The sequence below is a fragment of the Trichechus manatus genome, unplaced genomic scaffold (assembly GCF_000243295.1).
Source record: "Trichechus manatus latirostris isolate Lorelei unplaced genomic scaffold, TriManLat1.0 scaffold00019, whole genome shotgun sequence".
Lineage (NCBI taxonomy): Eukaryota > Metazoa > Chordata > Mammalia > Sirenia > Trichechidae > Trichechus > Trichechus manatus.
Window position 1 is genome coordinate 20,277,728 of NW_004443955.1, and position 18,242 is coordinate 20,295,969.

General features: G+C 38.1%; 1 protein-coding gene across 9 annotated transcripts in view; it reads right to left on the reverse strand.

Annotated features, from left to right (window-relative positions):
• MCTP2 (multiple C2 and transmembrane domain containing 2) overlaps positions 1-18,242 on the reverse strand; it is a 309,598-nt gene that overhangs the window by 99,014 nt on the left and 192,342 nt on the right. For all 9 annotated transcript variants that reach the window (XM_023727886.1, XM_023727885.1, XM_004372665.3 and 6 more), the window contains 3 exons: positions 13,150-13,251; positions 11,643-11,717; positions 8,885-9,004 (listed from right to left, as the gene is read on the reverse strand). In XM_023727886.1, the coding sequence (XP_023583654.1) occupies positions 8,885-9,004; positions 11,643-11,717; positions 13,150-13,251 (297 nt within the window). The remainder of the gene's footprint in view (positions 1-8,884; positions 9,005-11,642; positions 11,718-13,149; positions 13,252-18,242) is intronic.

Here is an 18,242-nt window from a genome sequence, read left to right on the forward strand (position 1 = left end):
TTTCCATACTAATTACCTAACTTAATCCCCTTATGGTATCATAATCAAAAGGTTACTTGTTTGTTTTCAAACATGTAAGGGGGGTAAAATGGGTAGGAGTCGGAGGGGCAGGGTCAGCAGGTAAGGGACGTAGAGAAGCAGGCTGAGGAGAAGCTAGGAGGAAGGGAGTAGAAGTTGAGAAGGAAGAAGAGGGAGGGAGGGAGGAATGCAGAGAGGGAGGGAAAGAGGAGAGGAAGACAGATGAATGGCTACTTAGTAGGAAAATTTCATCTTTGTATCTAAATATCTAGCAGAGTATTAGACACTCAATGGAAAATCAACAGTTGCAGAGAGGGAGGGATCAAGGTTGGAGAAAGCTGCCAAGCCTTGGCTGGGTCATGGAACCAGATGACCTCTAAAGTGTTTTCTTTCTCTAAGATTTAAAATCCTAAAAGCAGGACCAAGTTCAAATTAACAGTGAGATATCTGTGGGTAGTAGAGTGAACTAGACTGAGCTCACTGGAATCTGCAAAAGACAATTGTTCTTAACTAGAGAACCCACAGAAGGCAGAAAATACAGGCTGGCCAGTGAGTGCAGCAAGCAAGCTCAGCAAGCTCAGGGAAGCAGTGAGTAGTGATGCAGTGTTCAGATACGGGGCTGGATCTGTAATAAAAATGAGCAACCATTCACTTATTATGTAACAGGGTCAGGTAAAGGCTGACAACATATGCTGTTCTAGGATTAAAAAAATAAAGATCAAACGCTTACTAATCAAAATTGAGATGCTCCAAAATACCAAGTGATTTCCCTGTAGCTGGGATTCTGTTTGCAAATGCAACTCAATTAGAAAGTTAAAAATATAAACACAAAAATATGCTACAATAGTTAACAGTGCCCTTTTAAATTTTCAATGGATAATCTTTTTAATGCAATTACTATAATTTTATTAAATGGCATAATTAGTTAATGCCTGAGAAGTTGTCAACAGAAGGTGCAATTATGTTGCAAAAATTATAATCATAATGTGCAACGATGAATTGTTCTTATGAAAAAACACTGGAAAAATAGGTTAAAATATTTTTGGAAGTATATCGTGCAGTTCTCCATCAAAAAGGAAGACGTGGGAAATCATCTTCTAAATGGTAAATAAAACAAATGATAACTGACCAACATTTTAAGGATTTTATGTTATATACTTACGCATTTTGTGTGCATGTGTGCATGGTGTGTCTGCGCACACATACATATGTTTTAGGTGTCTAAAAAAATCCTCTTCTCCATATGTAATGGTTATGGCAACTGGTATTTGTTTTTAGTTTTACAGAAATACTGTTAAACTTTGCACTCTAATACCACAAACACCCACCGAATGGGCAGGGCTTCCTGCCTTACACATTCAATTGTGACTTTTGGTGGATGTGGAGACAGCCACCAAAAGAGTCTGATCGAATGCAAGTACATCTTGTGAGTAAATTGGTGACAGAGCTTAAGAAAAAGCAAATGTTTTAGAAACAGTTACCCCATAAATATCTAAAGTATCAAAAGAATATTTGACCAGTACTATTTTAAGAATCCTCTTGCAAAACAAAATTTCCATTGCGTCTGTCATTGGTACCAACTGAGCAAAGGAAATCTGAATGTTCTTTGGGCCGCAGAAGAGAGAGACAGACGTCATCCTCCAGTATTTGCATTGAGTTTTTACTAACTACTCTCACAAAATGTTCAACTGGGCATCTTTTCAGTTCCCAAAAGCCCTCTGCTTGTGTGTGTGTGTGTGTGAGTGAGTAAGTGTGTGTGCATATGTATGTGTATTGGAAGGGCTGGTTCTGGTACTACTAACGTTGCTGTTAAGTATAATGTGAAATAGTTTCACATTTCTCAATATTCTAGGGTCCCTAAAATCTAAGAATCCTATATATGGAGAGTGATATTTTTTAACCTTATGGAGGGATGGGGTGGGGTTGACTGATGTCTTAAATTATGGATCATATTGCAGGCCCTGCAAATCTGAGGAACAAATTCTTCATTTTCTTACACTCAAAAAATTCAGAAAAAGTCACAGATGTAAAAATCCTAGCTTTATGAAGACACCCATTGATATATGGTAGATTTAGATTACTTTTTAACATGAAACATCCAAGTAAAAATTTAATAAAAGCAGGAATCCATCAATGCTCCACAGGCTTGCTTTCCTTGCTGTGGTAGGTGTGTGCCTGAAAGACTGGTGGAAAGCAAAAACTATACAAATGCAGTCCTATTTTAAAAATGTGAGGGGAGCATTGATGTTTCAAATAACCTTCTGCTGATATCATTTGTCAAATACATACTATTCTGTCTTTAAAAATTAATGCATTTATGCTATCATATAGCTTTAAGTCTTTTTACAGACAACATTAGGGTTTGGTAAAACATAAGTTGGGGGCAGTGATGGTTCAGTGGTAAAATGCTCGCCTTCCATGCAGGAGATCCACGTTCAATTCTCAGTCAACACACCTCAAGTGCAGCCACCAGCCTGTGAGTGGAGGCTTGCATGTTGTTGATGCTGAACAGGCTTCAGCAGAGATTCCAGACTAAGATAGACTAGGAAGAAAGGCCTGGTGATCGACTTCTGAAAATCAGCCCATGAAAACCCTATGGATCACTACAGTCTGATTCCATCTTTGTGCATGGGGTCACCCTGAGTCAGAGGCCGAGTTGATAGCAGCTAACAATAACAAAAATATGTACTCGGTACAAAAAAAAAAAAGAAACACATGTTTAGTTCTATAATATAAATGTCACAATGCAAAATTATTATCTTTTGAGAACAAATTCATCTTCATTATCATCAAATACTGTAGTTGCACTGAGATAGACTCTGGGTATATGGGATAGAGTCCCCCACTGGAAATACAGGCTACTTCTCTGATAGATATTGTTTAATACCTTTTGAAGGACTATATTAATGTAGATAGTTACTCTCCTCTTCCCCGTCCCTTATTTTGAACAACTTGGAGATCTTAAAATGTGAAAAGAAGATATAATTTCCATGGCCCCTTCATTTAGTTATTTTCAGTCTTCATTTTCTTCTCTCATTGAAAACCTTCTACACCTTTTAAGAGCTTTCCCCAAAAGTGGGGAAGAATAACTCAAACTCCAATTTGGGGTTCAGCCTAGAACCAGGCACTGGAGTTTTCCAAACCATCAAGCTGGATTCCAAGGACAGAATATGTACGTGACACACAGAGTCTGGCAGATCCGCAACCACGTTACAGATATTCCCACCTTCACTTTCTTCCTCATTTCTGACCCTATTACTTTTGAATAAGGTGGCTATGCTTGAGAGTTTTTTGCACCCACATAATGAGGGTCTCTTCCCCTCCAAAGCTTCTTGGAACAGGCTTAACTCCCATACATAATGTCTAAATATTTCTCCAAAATGACAGATATGGTTGTCCTTAGGGTCATTACTATCTTCTAAATAAAAGAACTACAAGCTCGGAATCTCAGGCCTCACTGAAGAGCAGTGTAGTCAAGTGGTTAAGCAAGTGGATCCTAAAGCCAGATGGCCTGGGTTTGAATCCTGGGTCTGCTTCTTAAAAGCTTCCGAGCTCACACTTGTACACCAATATTCACAGCGGCATTCTTCACGATAGCCAAAAGATGGCACCACCCAAGTGTGCATCAACAGATGGATGGGTAAACAAAATGGGATCTATCCATACAATGGAATGCTGTTCAGCCATAAACAGAATGAAGCCCAGATACATGCAACAACATGGATGAACCCTGAAAACATTATGCTGAGCAAAATAAGTCAGACACAAAACAACAAATACTGTATGATCCGCTTATATGAAATATCGAGAATAGAAAAATGCATAGAGACAAAAGTTTATTAAGGGCTATCAGGGGCTGGTGAGATGGGGAAATGGGAGTTATTGCTTAACGGGGGGGCTGGGTTTCTATCTGAGATGACAAAATTTTTTTTAAAATAGACAGTGGTGATGGTGTCACAACATGGTGAATGTAATTAATGTCACTGAATTTTATATTTAAAATGGCAATTTTTTTTGTCATATATATGTTATCAAAATAAAATTAACAAAAGAACATACGGGCTCTGATCTTAACCTCTACAGGTCTTCTTTTTCTCATCTGTAAAAAGAAGACAATGATCTGCACCTGTTTCAGAGTGCAGTTGTGAGAGCTAAATGAATTACTATTTCTAAAATGCTTAGAACAGTGCCGGACACCAAGACAGCCCTCAATAAACATGAGCTATTATAATCTCCTTGGTCTCTGGGTAGCACAAACAGTTTATGCTCAAGTTCTAACCAAAAGGTTCACGATTCAAACCCATCTAGCAGTGCAATGGAAGACAGACCTGGCGATCTGAGATTCCGTAAAGATTGCAGTCAAAAAAACTCTGTGGAGCCCAGTTCTTTACTCTGTAACACATGGACTCACCATGAGTTGGAATCAACTCGCTAACAATTTTTTTTAATGATTCCTAGAGTTCAAAGTTTGCGTGTCAATGAACATGTGTCTGTCCATAAAATATCATGTATATTTACAAGTCCACTCATAAAGAAGTCTATAGATGAATTTACCTTAAGCCGTGACCAGTTAGCTCCATTTAGCCTCCATTAATAATTTGACATCTCATATTAACTTATAATAAATGCTTAAGGAAACTTTAGAAAAGGTAACCAACCTAGAAAATGCATGGGAAAGATAAAAGCTTAAAAGACACAAGAGAAAGAGTTTCCATAATCAACCTAACAAAAAAAAACTGAGCCTCTTGGAAAATGCAATTTGGAATGGTCTGACTACTCTAAAATAAGCTCAGATTTAGGGGTCAAATTGAATTTCTTACAATAACAATAAATTCAGCAGCATACAGCAACATTAACATACCAGATGTCAGTGTCAGGGAACTGAGGATCACTTAGGTCCCTGGCAAGAAGCCCTGGTGGTACAGTGGCTAAGCATCTGGCTGCTAAATGAAAGGTGGGTAGTTCAAACCCACCAGCCACTCCATGGGAGAAAGATGTGGCAATCTGCTTCCGTAAAGATTAAAGCCTTGGAAACCCTATGGGCAGTTCTACTCTGTCCTATAGAGTCACTATGAGTCAGAATTGACTCGATGGCAACCGGTGGTAAGTCCCTGGGTGGCTCAAATAGTTTGCACTCGGCTACTCACCTAAAGGTTAGTGGTTTTAATCCACCCAGTGGCACCATGGAAAAAAGGCTTGACAATCTGCTCCTGTAAAGACTACAGTCAAGAAAATCCTATGGAGAAGTTCTACTCTGTAACACATGGCATCACCACTAATCAGAGTCAACTCCATGGCAATGGGTTTCTTCTCTCTGTATTGTAACCATAACCACACATGCGTGTATAGAGAGGATTAACCTCTTGGCGGGGCTGCTGATGTTTGGGTAGTGTGACAAGATATATTCTCTTGTGTTTGTTCACCCATTTCTGACTGGTCATTGCATGGATCTAGATCCCAAGAGGCTACTTTTTTTTAACTTGTGTTTCAACAAGATATGACCTATGCATATATACATACATGGGAATCCTTGGCAAATATAGGATTTGCTTTCATAAAGTTTTCAAGTTAACAGCCAGAATATACTAAACATGATCCCATAATGTTCTTGCTATGTATCATCTGGAAATAGAGAACAAGAACATAATGTTACCAGGCTCTTTTATATTATCTGAGAAAACAGAAGAGGGAAAAGAAAAAAGAGAAAACCCTTCAGTTCTGCCCTTGGCTTGTGGAGTTCAGTGTCACTTCCTGTTCCTGTAGCCGGAAGGGGAAGGAAGAGCCCCACCAGATTCACCTACAATGATTCTTTCCACTCCTGTACAGTGAACCCTCGAATATCATATTATCCTAATTTCTAATAGAGAGGAAAGGGCCTTCGAGTGCAGTCAGATTGTTTAATAAATCATTGGCCAAGACCTTGCTTCAGAGTGACACAAAATAGCTCTGCCCTTGTCATGCCAAGGCAAGCAGTTTGAGCATGAGGAAAACGTCACATTGATGAATAAAGACAAGGAGCACATTCTGTTCTCAGTAGATAACGGGAAAATACCAAGCATTGTGTACAGCAGGGACAAATATGGCACTCTCTATAGTGAGGCGAAGCAGGCAAGAAGCCTGGCTTGGTGTTCACAGCCTCCCTGTCTCTCTCTCTGACCTAGGTCACCTGAGGACCCAGCACTTTGCAGAAAAGTTATATAGACTGGAGTCCCCCTGAGTCCGGGACACAGCACTACAGCCAATGGCAGCCCCACAGGCGCATAACCTCCTCAGCTAACGTAGGTGAGTCTACAGGCAAGACCCATGAAAGCAAAATGTCTTCCAAACAATGAAAAAGATGACAGCTTGGCTACCTATACCGTTATTAAAGAGAGAGAGAGAGAGAGAAAAAGAGTAAAGACAATTATATTTTCTATTTATAGATGTTATTTTATTCTAAAAATAAATTTTCTTTAGATTCTCTTGCTTTTAATATCAAAAATAGTTTTACCTTGACCGTCATGACTGAACTAACAAAAGCATCCTGTAGTAAACACACACTTCATCAGCTTAGAGGCCTCTCTGTATTTTCTCTAGCTCTGAGATTCACCATGGCAGTCCAAGTAAATAGGGTATACACACACATTAGAACATGGAGCTTCAAATTAAAATGGAACATTCCATGAGTTTGTGGGAGCGCTCCTCCCCACCTTCAGGACAAACAAAACGTAGAATTTATGTGCGTATTATTCCTTATTGACTCATGATACGTTTTCAGTGATGTCCAACGGAAAATGTCTCCCCCCCACACAGGGGGCCTCCCACAGTCCCATTAGCCCACAAATCCTTGCAAAATCACAATTTGGCAAACCAGCAAGAAAAACACCCTCTTTATCTTCTGTTTGCGAGCCTTGAAGATTTGAAAGTGTGAGATCGCAGCCAGTGTGTGTGAAGGGGGCCGAGGGGTCTGTTGTGCAGCCGCCCAGCGGGGAGGACCCACTCAAGGAACAGGCAGTGAGACTTGGACGCACTGCCAAGTTCCCCTGCCTCTTTAGAAACCCCTCAATTAGACAACCTATTTCTATTCATTTGTTCTAATCTTTCCTCAGATCAGGCCGGCAGCCCATTAATCATTTCTGTCATTCCCTTACAGAATCCAGGGCAACAGATCTCTGTTTTCCTAAAACCACAGTGCCAGAAACTAAGCTGGAGAAAGAGGAAATCCTCTCCTGCTCGCAGCGGCTGGCTGAGGTGCTGACTGGAAGGAGCCACCAATTGTGCTCACTTTCCTCCTTTGCTCAGAATTGCATAGAACATTCTGTGGAAAGTTTTAAAGAGAATTCAATTCAAAGCGGAGCTGGAGAGGCTAAGGAGGAAACCCACACTTGAAGCAACCAGCTGAGGAGAGTGTGAGAAAGAAGTGGATAAATAAACACCAAGACAAAGACAGATATGGATTAATAATATCCTTAGTCATGTATTGATTAAGGCCAAATATTTTAGTATCTTCAGACAGCAGAAAAAGCATATCAAAGGTCAGGTCTGCAGCCACGATAGGCTCTCTACCCACTGAAGCAATGACTAACTAAAATAAACTTAACCAAACAAAATGCTCCCCAATGGCAAGGAGAAAGTCTATTCTGGAGCTGATATACTTGGGTCCATAAATAACATGGTGTGACCTTGAGCCCACTGATATCTTGGGCTCATTTTTTTTTTAAATAAGAGTAAGCCTGTAGGTTAGAAAGAACACTGGGGATAACTGGTAACAGAAAACAGGAGACAGAAGAACCATGTAAATAAAGAGCAGAAATCAGACTTACTGAGGATAGGGACCTACATTCACTCTTAGACCACTCGTACATCGTGTTAATCCCCACAGTGACCTCTGCACAGTACAAAAATCAATGGCATCATACAAAACGTACACGAGTAGAAGTCAGGAGACGTGGTTTCTACTCCCATGTCCAGCAGTACCAATATAATCAAGGGCAGGTCCCTTTCCAGATTATGGAGAAGGCCCAGGGAAGAAAAGTGAGCGTGTTGCACTGACTTTGAAGTCCTTCCAAGATTCCTGGACTCTAAGTGGTCGACTTAGGTGGTTTAAAGATTTCTTGCTTCTCTGAAATTCTGTGATTTTATTATCCTCCTAACAGTGGGTCAGTGTTACCAGAGACAGGTAAGAGTACATTTCACACACATCAGCGCTTCCTATTGGTTGTGCTGACTCAAACTGTAATGTATAGTGATCAGTTATGTCTCAAGTGAGTTGATATTAATAATTTTTTAATATCAGAGTTTGTGAATGATTTACTTAAAAACATAAACTAAAGCAAATAATGTCAGCCTTATTTTCCTGATTTTTACCAAGCCTTCCAAGGTCAAAGAAAAGATGTTATATAATCCTGTGTTTGTCTATAGGAGAATTTATTCATGTGATATTTCAACTGCCATTTATCAAAAATTACTGGTAGTCACTACTGAAGAAAAGAAGTATATACCATGCAGGGACTATTATAAATGTGGTTACATTGACAACTACAAAAACATTAAAAAACATAGAGAACATTGCCTCTCTTAAGCTTAATAAGGGATGATATAAAGTTAAGATTTGAGTAATTGAAGGAATTGTCAAGGGTACATTTGCTTAAGTACAGTTTTGGAAACACAACTCCCACTTTATCACCTACACTGTGATATATTTTAGAAGGATGGATGGATTCAACTTATTTTTTCAAAGTTTCCTTACAAGCGTAAATTTCAGCTATGTTGAATATGTATCATTCTACTTCATGTCGGTAAAACAGAACATGTCTGCATTTGGATATGGGACTCAGAAGCAAATAATGTGAACATGGAAAAGTATGAACATAAAAATGACTGTTACCATGAATGCTATTGAACTTTTCAATGTGGATTCCCACTGGAAGCAGCTTTTAAGGAGCTGTGTTGTATTCCATATTGCCATGGTGATTTTTTTCACACGGTCTACGTCTCTTGATAAAATCTGAAAAAGCAAAATGGAAAACAAGGAGCTAGATTTAAATACTCTATGTAGTCTCTTCAGATCAGTTAACCTGGTCATTTAAATTATATTTTGTTTAGCTGCCAATTATTAAAAAAAAAAAAAAAGAATAGTAAAGTACTGATATTTCTTCTGAAACTCTTTTCACAGAAGAAGAGAAAATCCAAAGAATCTTATAGCTCATTTTATGAAGAACAGCCTGTTTGAATAACGTTCAGCACAAAACTACAGCAGCCAGGTGTTTGGTGTGTGTGAATTTGTGTGTGTGCACACACATGTACTTGTGTGTGTGAGAGAGAAAGAGACAGAGACTGGTGGGGAGAGGGAGAGAAAGAGAAAAAAAACTAAGAGACGAGGGGGCCCATGTTGTTTAGCTTGGAGGGAAATAAAAAACCAAACCCAACCTGTTGCCATCAAGTCGATTCTGACTCTTCGCAACACTATATAGGACAGAGCAGAACTGCCCCATAGGGTTTCTAGTAGAATCATGCAAGTATTACAGCTCATCTAGTCCAGAAAAAAACATGGGTGTAGAAAAATATAGGTACAAAAGGGAATCCATTTCTACCCCTTTATAGATGTGCCAATTTCTTAACCACTCTCTTGTAAGTTGGGTTGACATTAGTACTAATTATACATAATTGCATGGCTTAAAGGGCTTAGAAAAAGTGCCTGATACATAATATGTAATTTTAAGTATTTGCATCATAAGCAAAAGATTCAACCTTAAGGAAACTTTGGAACACAAAGTGGTGAAAGGCACGTAGGGAGGGTCCTGACAAATACAAGCGTCTTATCCCCAAATCCCCAGGTACTCTCTTAGCCCAAAGCCACCGGCCATGGAGGTAGTGTTTTGCAAAGGAAATGTCTTTTCTCCCAGTTGTAAGCAGATTCATTTCAATTTGTTTGCAAAGCAGCTACCCTGTCTACCTCAACCCAGGTTTTAACTTTCACGTAAATAGACTGAAAGGCAATAATTATAATAAAAAAAAAAAAAGACATTTACTCCAATTACATAAAACAAACATTACACTCAATGTTATGGTAGACGGAAACAAAACATTTGGATGCTTCTCTTCAGAAGTTGAAGTCTTTCCCAAGTGTCCCCAGAAGTTCATGGGGAACAAAACGATGATAGGATGCCCTTCTATTTAACTGCTTTATGCAATTCACAGCTGCTCAACCAAGAGGAAATGGTGGAAGTAATAAACACTTTTAAAGGGGACACTCTGTTCTTTGTTACACAACTGAAGAGGGACAATAGGTACAGAGTGACATCCAGAATTGTGTCTGAATAGGACAGGGAGGGACTCTGAAAAGAAATGTAAAGGTCATGCTGAAAAAATGTGAACTTTGCTTTACTGGGTCCTTATCTTCACTTTTGGTTGAACTGATGTGAGAGGAATTAGGGGCAACAGACAGGAGAGATAGTTAATTCAACATCGGGTAAAATGCCAACACATCCCAAATTTAGACCATACAGAAGTGGTAGGAATAGGGTGGCTGAATCTGCAGCTAGAAGTCTCTACAAACCTGCTGGGTTAATTCCGTTATTGGCTCATCGGGCAGACTATCTTGCTGAAACGTCACAGGACTGAGACTAAAATGGCTGTCATACAGGAGGGTAGGCAAGGAGTCCCTGGGTAGTGCAAAGCTGCTCGACTGCTAACCTAAAGAGTGGAGGTTAGAGGACACCCAGGGAGCCTCGGAAGAAAGGTCTGGTGATCTACATCTGAAAAATCAGTAAAAACCCTGTGGAGCACAGTTCTACGCTGACACACAAGAGGTCGTCATGAGTCAGAATCAACTCAGTGGCAGCCGGGACGGGTAGGCGGGGAAAGTAAATTCAGGAAGGCCTTTATGGAGTCTAGGGTCGCTATGAGTTGGAATCGACTCCACAGCAACTGGTTTAATATTAAGAACTTCTGTTCACAGAATAATCCAGGAAAATAATCAAAGGCTGACACCTTCTGTTTCAGTCAATACATATTTTTAAGCGTCCTCCTTCTCAAAGATAAAGATTAAATAATAGACATCTTGCTTTGATTTTAGGGTTTTTCTTATGTACCAAACCAAATATTAACCATAAAAATTCCTGATCAAATCCTGCCAGAGGCTTTGTTTTTTTCACCCAAAATTGCTAATCTTTTATTTCTTGTTCTAAGCTAGGCTTACTTAATTTAAATTTCAAAAGATATCATGGCTGCCAGTGGGTGGAGGGCCAGAGACTACCTTGTGACTGGGTATCCACTGATCTCAGTAACGGGGGAGGCAGGGTTCAATCAACCATGTTAAGATTAGCCAGTGGTTGATCTTCTATTCGTCTCCCTTCTCTTCTTTTTATAAGCTTCATTGTAACTAGCCTACTTTCAGCCATTTGCTTTTTTTTTGGGAATCAGAATGGTCTTTCTCTGTGCATACAGAATGACTGCTCAGAGTAAATCTTATGTTTCAATTTCTTTGAGTTTTGATTATTTTTTAACACCCTTCTTACTGATCTGAAGACCCTGCTTTGGGGAAAGGAGAGGAAGAAAGAGAGAGGGAGGCACAAGCAAGTAACAACACATGGGTGCTTTGAGCACTGGGTGTCCTAACAAGTTGGCTTACTGTATCAACTTACCTTTTTGGACAGCTTGCGGTTGTCTTCAACAAAGCGCTTTTCTCTGGGAGTAAAAGTCCTAATACTTGCTTTGACCTACAAAGACATTATTGTTAAAAATGGCAGCACTTGGCACTTGTATGAATTTCATTTTTCTTCTTCTTCTTTTTTTTTTCTTCTTAGTGACTGGGAAGAAATGTGGAAATCAATACATTTGTTTATCATAAAATGCAAACGATGATACTTATTTACCAGGTTTGTGGTAAGGATTGAATGAGACTGTCAGAGCCTAAAACAGAGTGGGTGCTCAATAAATTATAGTAAAGCTCTACCCTACACTCACTCATTTCACCAACTGGATTAACCTATGCTCCGCTTTCCCTCTGTAGAACCTTCTATGGACATCCATACATACTTCATGCTCCCAGCTGGCAGGCCACTCCCCAGCAGGCCCAGAAACCTCTGCACACTTCATTTATGCCCACCATGAGTCAGTTGTACGTGTTCCCAAACCTGTTTATCCAGCTTTACCTGTTATTGCAACTCCATAATTAACTATTGTACAAATGTTGACATATGAGCAAGAATCAAAAGAGAGTTGAAATCTATGTTGCTCTAAAAAGGCTTGATAAGGTTAAACCACTAAAAAGATACTGTTTCTAAGCCAAAGTTTTTATGGGAAAAAAATCTGGTAGAATCATGTACTCAGTTTGTTTAGCAAGTGTCTTTAAAGTACCCCTCACTTTAAAGAAACCGAAGCTAGAAATTATATGTTATGGGTATGATTTATGCAAGCAATATGGTGTAAAACAAAATAACAGATCCATTCTCAAAACAAAAAAAAAAAAAAAAGGAGGGGTCTGGGACTGTATCTAAAGACTGGCAAATGAATGTGCATTTACATATTTTATATTAAAGTAAAATGTTTACAGTATATTTAAAATAAATCATTTTTTACTTCAACTGACATTTTCAGTGGACTTGTCTTGAATGTGTTCTATACCAGGGTGCCTGCTACAATAATTAAATAACACCTTAAAAACAAACAAACAACCCCATCGCCATTGAGTCTATTCCAACTCACAGCGACCCTATAGGAAAGATTAGAACTGCCCCATAGTGCTTCCAAGGAGAGGCTGGTGGATTCTAACTGCCGACCTTTTGGTTAGCAGCTGAGGTCTTAACCACTGTGCCACCAAAGCTCCAAATAACACCTTAGAGACTTGAAGATATCTGTATCCAACAGCCAACTGTTGCCTTGGAGAAAGATTATAGAACATAAACCTAAAAAAACTAATTGTCCCCTTTATTGTTCTTTTCTTCTTTGACATAAAGATTTACGGAGAATTAAACACATAAATTTGACTGGTTTGACATGGTTATGGCTGATTTTTAGACAGAGCACTGTTCTCCCCTTTCTCCAGCTGCAACACGTCCAGAACATTTTATATTGGTTTGAGTCTTTAAAAGCTGGTTACCTGTTATGTTAGGTAGGGGGATACTAGGCTGTATGGCAAGTTAGACTTACCGGATTATATATGAGGTCCATCTCCAAGTAAATAACTCCTTTAAAAGCTTGTTCTAAATCTTTATTCTTCAATACATAACAATTTGTTTGTCCATCTCTAATCTGTGATTTAAAAAAAGATAAAATATATATCAGTATAAATTTTCCATATGGTTTAAACTTAACAACCAGAACTAATTATGGCAAAGTTGAGAATGCAGATGATCATGGACAAAGTAAATATTAAGCAAATACTAAATTCATTATAAGTCAACTTTTAATTATAGGGTGCTTTTAGAACTAATAAGGAAGATAAAGTAAGGCTGAAACTGGGGCATTGATGGGAAATTATCTGTGCAAATTATTACTAAGACTACATGGGACTCTTCCTTCAAAAATCCCAGAGGTTACACATTTTTATGGGTTAAAGCAATGATGGATAGTCTACAAAATCCGTGTTTTGTGCTCCTCAAGACTGTCAAGGTCGTGGGGGATATGTAAAGACCAAGAAACTGTCACAGATCAGAAGAGACTAAGGAGACATAATGACTCAATTCCATGTGGTACCTGGGTTCGATCCTGGAATATAAAAAGGACCTTGGTGGAAGAACTGGTGAAATCCAAGAGTTTAGTTATCAGTAATGTACCAAGGACAGTTTCTTAGTTTTGACAAGTGTATCATGGCAATGTAAAATGTCAACATCAGAGGAAACTGGGTGAGGGACAGATGAGAATTCTCTGAATTATTTTTGCAACTCCTCTGTAAATCTAAAATGATTCTAAAACAAAAAGTTTATTAAAATATTTTAAGAAACAAAGGAACCAATTTTTAATAAAAACAGCCAGTTTTTCACTAGCCAGGGAATAATGCAAAATAGATGAATGTAGCTAAATTTGCAGACAAAATCCAAAACCATTCAACAGGCACAAAGTGCCAGCAAACCTTCAAAATAAACAATTCTCTCTGATATCCACTCTGCCAGCATGTCCCATCAGTTCCATGCAATAACCTGCCCGTTGGCCCCACTGTGTAAGGCATCTGAGAAAAACATCTCATACCATTTTGGAAACTATTTGGCTCCCATTAACATCATTCTCTTTTCAGACCTGATAGCAGTAATGCTTTATTGTACACAGTAGTGTACATATTGATTAAACATTTGGCTTTTAAGGAAGTCTACCAGTTAACTCTAAAATGGTATCAGCAAAACTTGAGTTTACTGAAAGCTCCATTTGGGATTGTAATGATCAAAGATTGAAAATAACATGGGAAATTTGAGGGCCTGGAATTTGAGCCATATTTTAAATGACTATTGCTGTCACTACAAGCATTTAGTACAAGTGTTCTTATAAACAGTGGTGGAAATGAGTTGAATAAGTCACGGGGGAAACAGAGTCATTCCACATTACAAGGGAGAGGTCACTTTCCTTCCCAAAGTCACCCCACCTCTCTCAGATTGAATAGGCTTTAAACAGAAAGATGGTTTTCCTGGCCAGTGGCTGAGAGGAAGGGGGTGCCCCATAAAGACCTGGTTTCCTTCCTAAACGGTGTCCAAACAGGATTCTGAGCTTCCGCTTTTATCCACAGTCTCACTTAATAAATTGTGGGTGTTAAAGTTGAAAGAAATAAATACAAAAACAGCATGACAATTTGCCAAGTTGACTTTGATCCAACTTAGCTTTGCTTCAACCCACAGTCACCGCACAGTTATCTTAAAATTTCCATGATTTCTTAAGGGTTAGGGAAGGTCAACATAAGAACAAGAGATATCAGTACAAAATGAAATATTTTATAGTGAAAGGAGAAGGTGTTTTTGTTGTTATTTTTACTTATTTACTTATTTTTTTGAGTTTTAAATGACCATTTCCTCTGTCTCAGTGCCCCCACTTGTGTCAGCAAAACGCAGAATTCACGTAGGGACGTTACAGCAGTCATTAACGCTAGAGACACAATTAAAGGGATCGCGTTTAGCACTGTAACATAAAATTAGCTTAAAAGATATAAATGAAAAACTTTACAATTTATAAAAAGTTTCAAAATTACAGAAGAAAAAATTAAACTGTGGAAATTTACTTCCCACAAAACATCATAATCCCTTTCCCCTCCCAGAAATTAGACAGGAATTTGGTGTGGACCTTCCTAAATTTTTATTGAGAATTTATATTCATAAGTATTTCCCTGAGAAAAAAGTATTTAAAATTTTTTGCTTAAGTGTCAAAGGGTATGTATTTTGTAATTTGGTTTTTTATCATCAATATGATTTGGTCATATAGCTATATTAACATATAGATCTGCCTCATTTCTTTAAACTGCTATATAATATTCAAACTATGAATAAACTGCAATTTATTAATTATCCTATGATGAACATTTGGTTGATCAAATTTTTCACTGACTCTGCTGTAAGGAATATCTTTTGAAAAAGGGTAAAAGGCAAAGAAAAGGGAAAATATTTACTAGCTTATATTTAGTATAATATGCTTGGATTATGAGCAAGTCAACATATTTGAATATTTAGTACTGTAATTAAAACTGCAGTTGTAATCTATGAGAGTATTTTAAGAATATTCTCATTTTCCACCGTCTTTATATAATAAAACTTCCAACACAAAAATATAAGATAAAAAGTTGTTCTGTAACATCCCAACTTGCATAACTCCTGTATGTCAGGATTTATAGAATAAGAAATGAAAGCTGAACATAAATTTTTCACATCTAAAACTATGCTTATTATTTATACTTAGAAGTCTGAAAATTATTTCTAGTAGTTTACAATTTTTAGACATCTATTCAATGGGATAAATAAAGCACAATAAAAAAAAAACTAGAGGCGAGAATCTATAAATACTTTGGTCCCTAGGTATGAGACAGCCCCTTGAATTAAAACCTAAGTTTAATTTTGAGATCCCTGTCAGCCAAGGCAAAAAGGGAACATGTGGTTTCCAATTTACAAGGAGGTCTACCAGTTCATGTGGAGAGTCTTTCTGTGCTGCCATCTGGGACAACTTTATTTCAGTCAAAAATAAGGATCACTGGGTACGCAGGCCACGTCTTTGACTTCTGTGTTGCAAGTTGTTTTTTTCTCCCCCTACCAGGTCCTGGGTGGCGCAAACTGTTAAGTGCTTGACTATCAGGTGTAAGGCTGGTGGTTTAAATCCACCCAGAGATGCCACAGAAGACAGGCCTGGTGATCTGCTTCTGAAAGGTCACAACCTTGTGAACCCAATGGAGCAGTTCTACTCTGCACAGATGGGATCGCCATGAGTCAGAATCAATTCAACAGCAACTAACAAGAAAAACAATAACCAGTCTACCCTTAGGCTTTTAATTTATGCTGGCCATTTGTATACATCAATTTGTTTATTTTGGCCATACTGACATCTCAAGAGTTCTCTCCCTATGGCTCCTGTTTCTCAGTTGGCTGATACAGGGCTTCCCCACTATTTTAACAGTTTTGCTTATAGAATTTGTTTTAAATTTTGACCTTTAATTTAACTAGAAACTATTTTTGAGTTTGATGTAACACATTGATGCATTTTCCTTCCAATGAGTAAGCAACCAATTATCCGAGAATCACTTATTGAATAGTTTACCCTTCCCTCAATGGCTTGCTGTTTCATATTTATCACATATTAAACGATCTCTATTTATTTAGCTCCTTTCATGTCCTTCAGTACAGTTTTAGAATTCCCTCACATGGATCTTAGGCTTTGTAAATTTTTGTTTTATCTTGAATGGTCTTTGATACTTTTTTACTTTTTAAAAATGTTTTCTTATTGGGTACAGCCACTGATTTTTTTCTTTTTCAAATGTGGATCTTGTCTACACCTTATTGACTTTTATTTCAGTATGTTTTGTATTTTCTTTACCTTTATAGATAATCATAATATCTACAAATAATGTGTTTCCTTCTTTAAAATATTCATGATTTCCCTTTTCTTATATTTTGCATTGGCTAGATCTGACAAAAAAGGTTTAATGTTTAATTGTTAATTTTTAAACATATAACAAAAACCAGTTGCAATCAGGTAAAAGTAAAAGAGCTGAGCAGAAGATTTCAAAGGGCAGCTTGAGAAAACAAAGTAAAGTATTATAATGAAATGTGAAAGACCTGGAGATAAAAGATCAAAAGAGAAGAACATGCTTCGCATCTCTCAAGCTGAAAGAACTAAAGAAAAAATTCAAGCTTCGAGTTGCAATATTGAAGATTCTACGGGGAAAATATTAAATGACACAGGAAGTATCAAAAGAAGATGGAAGGAATACACAGAGTCACTGTACCAAAGAGAACTGGTCAACGGTCAACCATTTCAGGAGGTAGTACATGAGTGAGAACTGATGGTACTGAAGGAAGAGGTCCAAGCTGCACTGAAGGCATTGATGAAAAACAAGCCTCCAGGAAGCGAGAGAACACCAACTGAGATGTTTCAACAAACAAATGCAGCGCTGGAAGCCCTCACTGGTCTGTGCCACAAAACTTGGAAGACAGCTACTTGGCCAACCGACTGAAAGAGATCCATATTTGCACCCATTACAAAGAAAGGTGATCCAACAGAATACAGAAATTACAGAACAATATCATTACTATCACATACAAGTAAAATTTTGCTGAAGATCATTAAAAAGTGGTTGCAGCAATACATCAACAGGGAACTGCCAGAAATTCAAGCCAGATTCAAAAGAAGACGTGGAACAAGGGATATCATTGCTGATGTCAGATGGATCATGGATGAAAGCAGAGACACCGGAAAGATGTTTACCTGTGTTTTACTGACTATGCAAAGGCATTTGACTGTGTGGATCATAACAAATTATGGATAACATTCCCAAGAATGGGAATTCCAGAACACTTAACTGTACTCATGAGGAACCTGCATTTAGACCAAGAGGCTGTATTTAGACCTGTTCAAACAGAACAAGAGGATACTGCATGGTTTAAAGTCAAGAAAGGTGTGTGTCAGGGTTGTATCCTTTCACCATACCTATTCAATCTGTATGCTGAGCAAATAATCTGAGAAGCTTGACTATATGAAGAAGAATGTAGCATCAAGATCAGAGGAAGACTCATTAACAACCTGCGATATGCAGATGACACAACCTGGCTTGCTGAAAG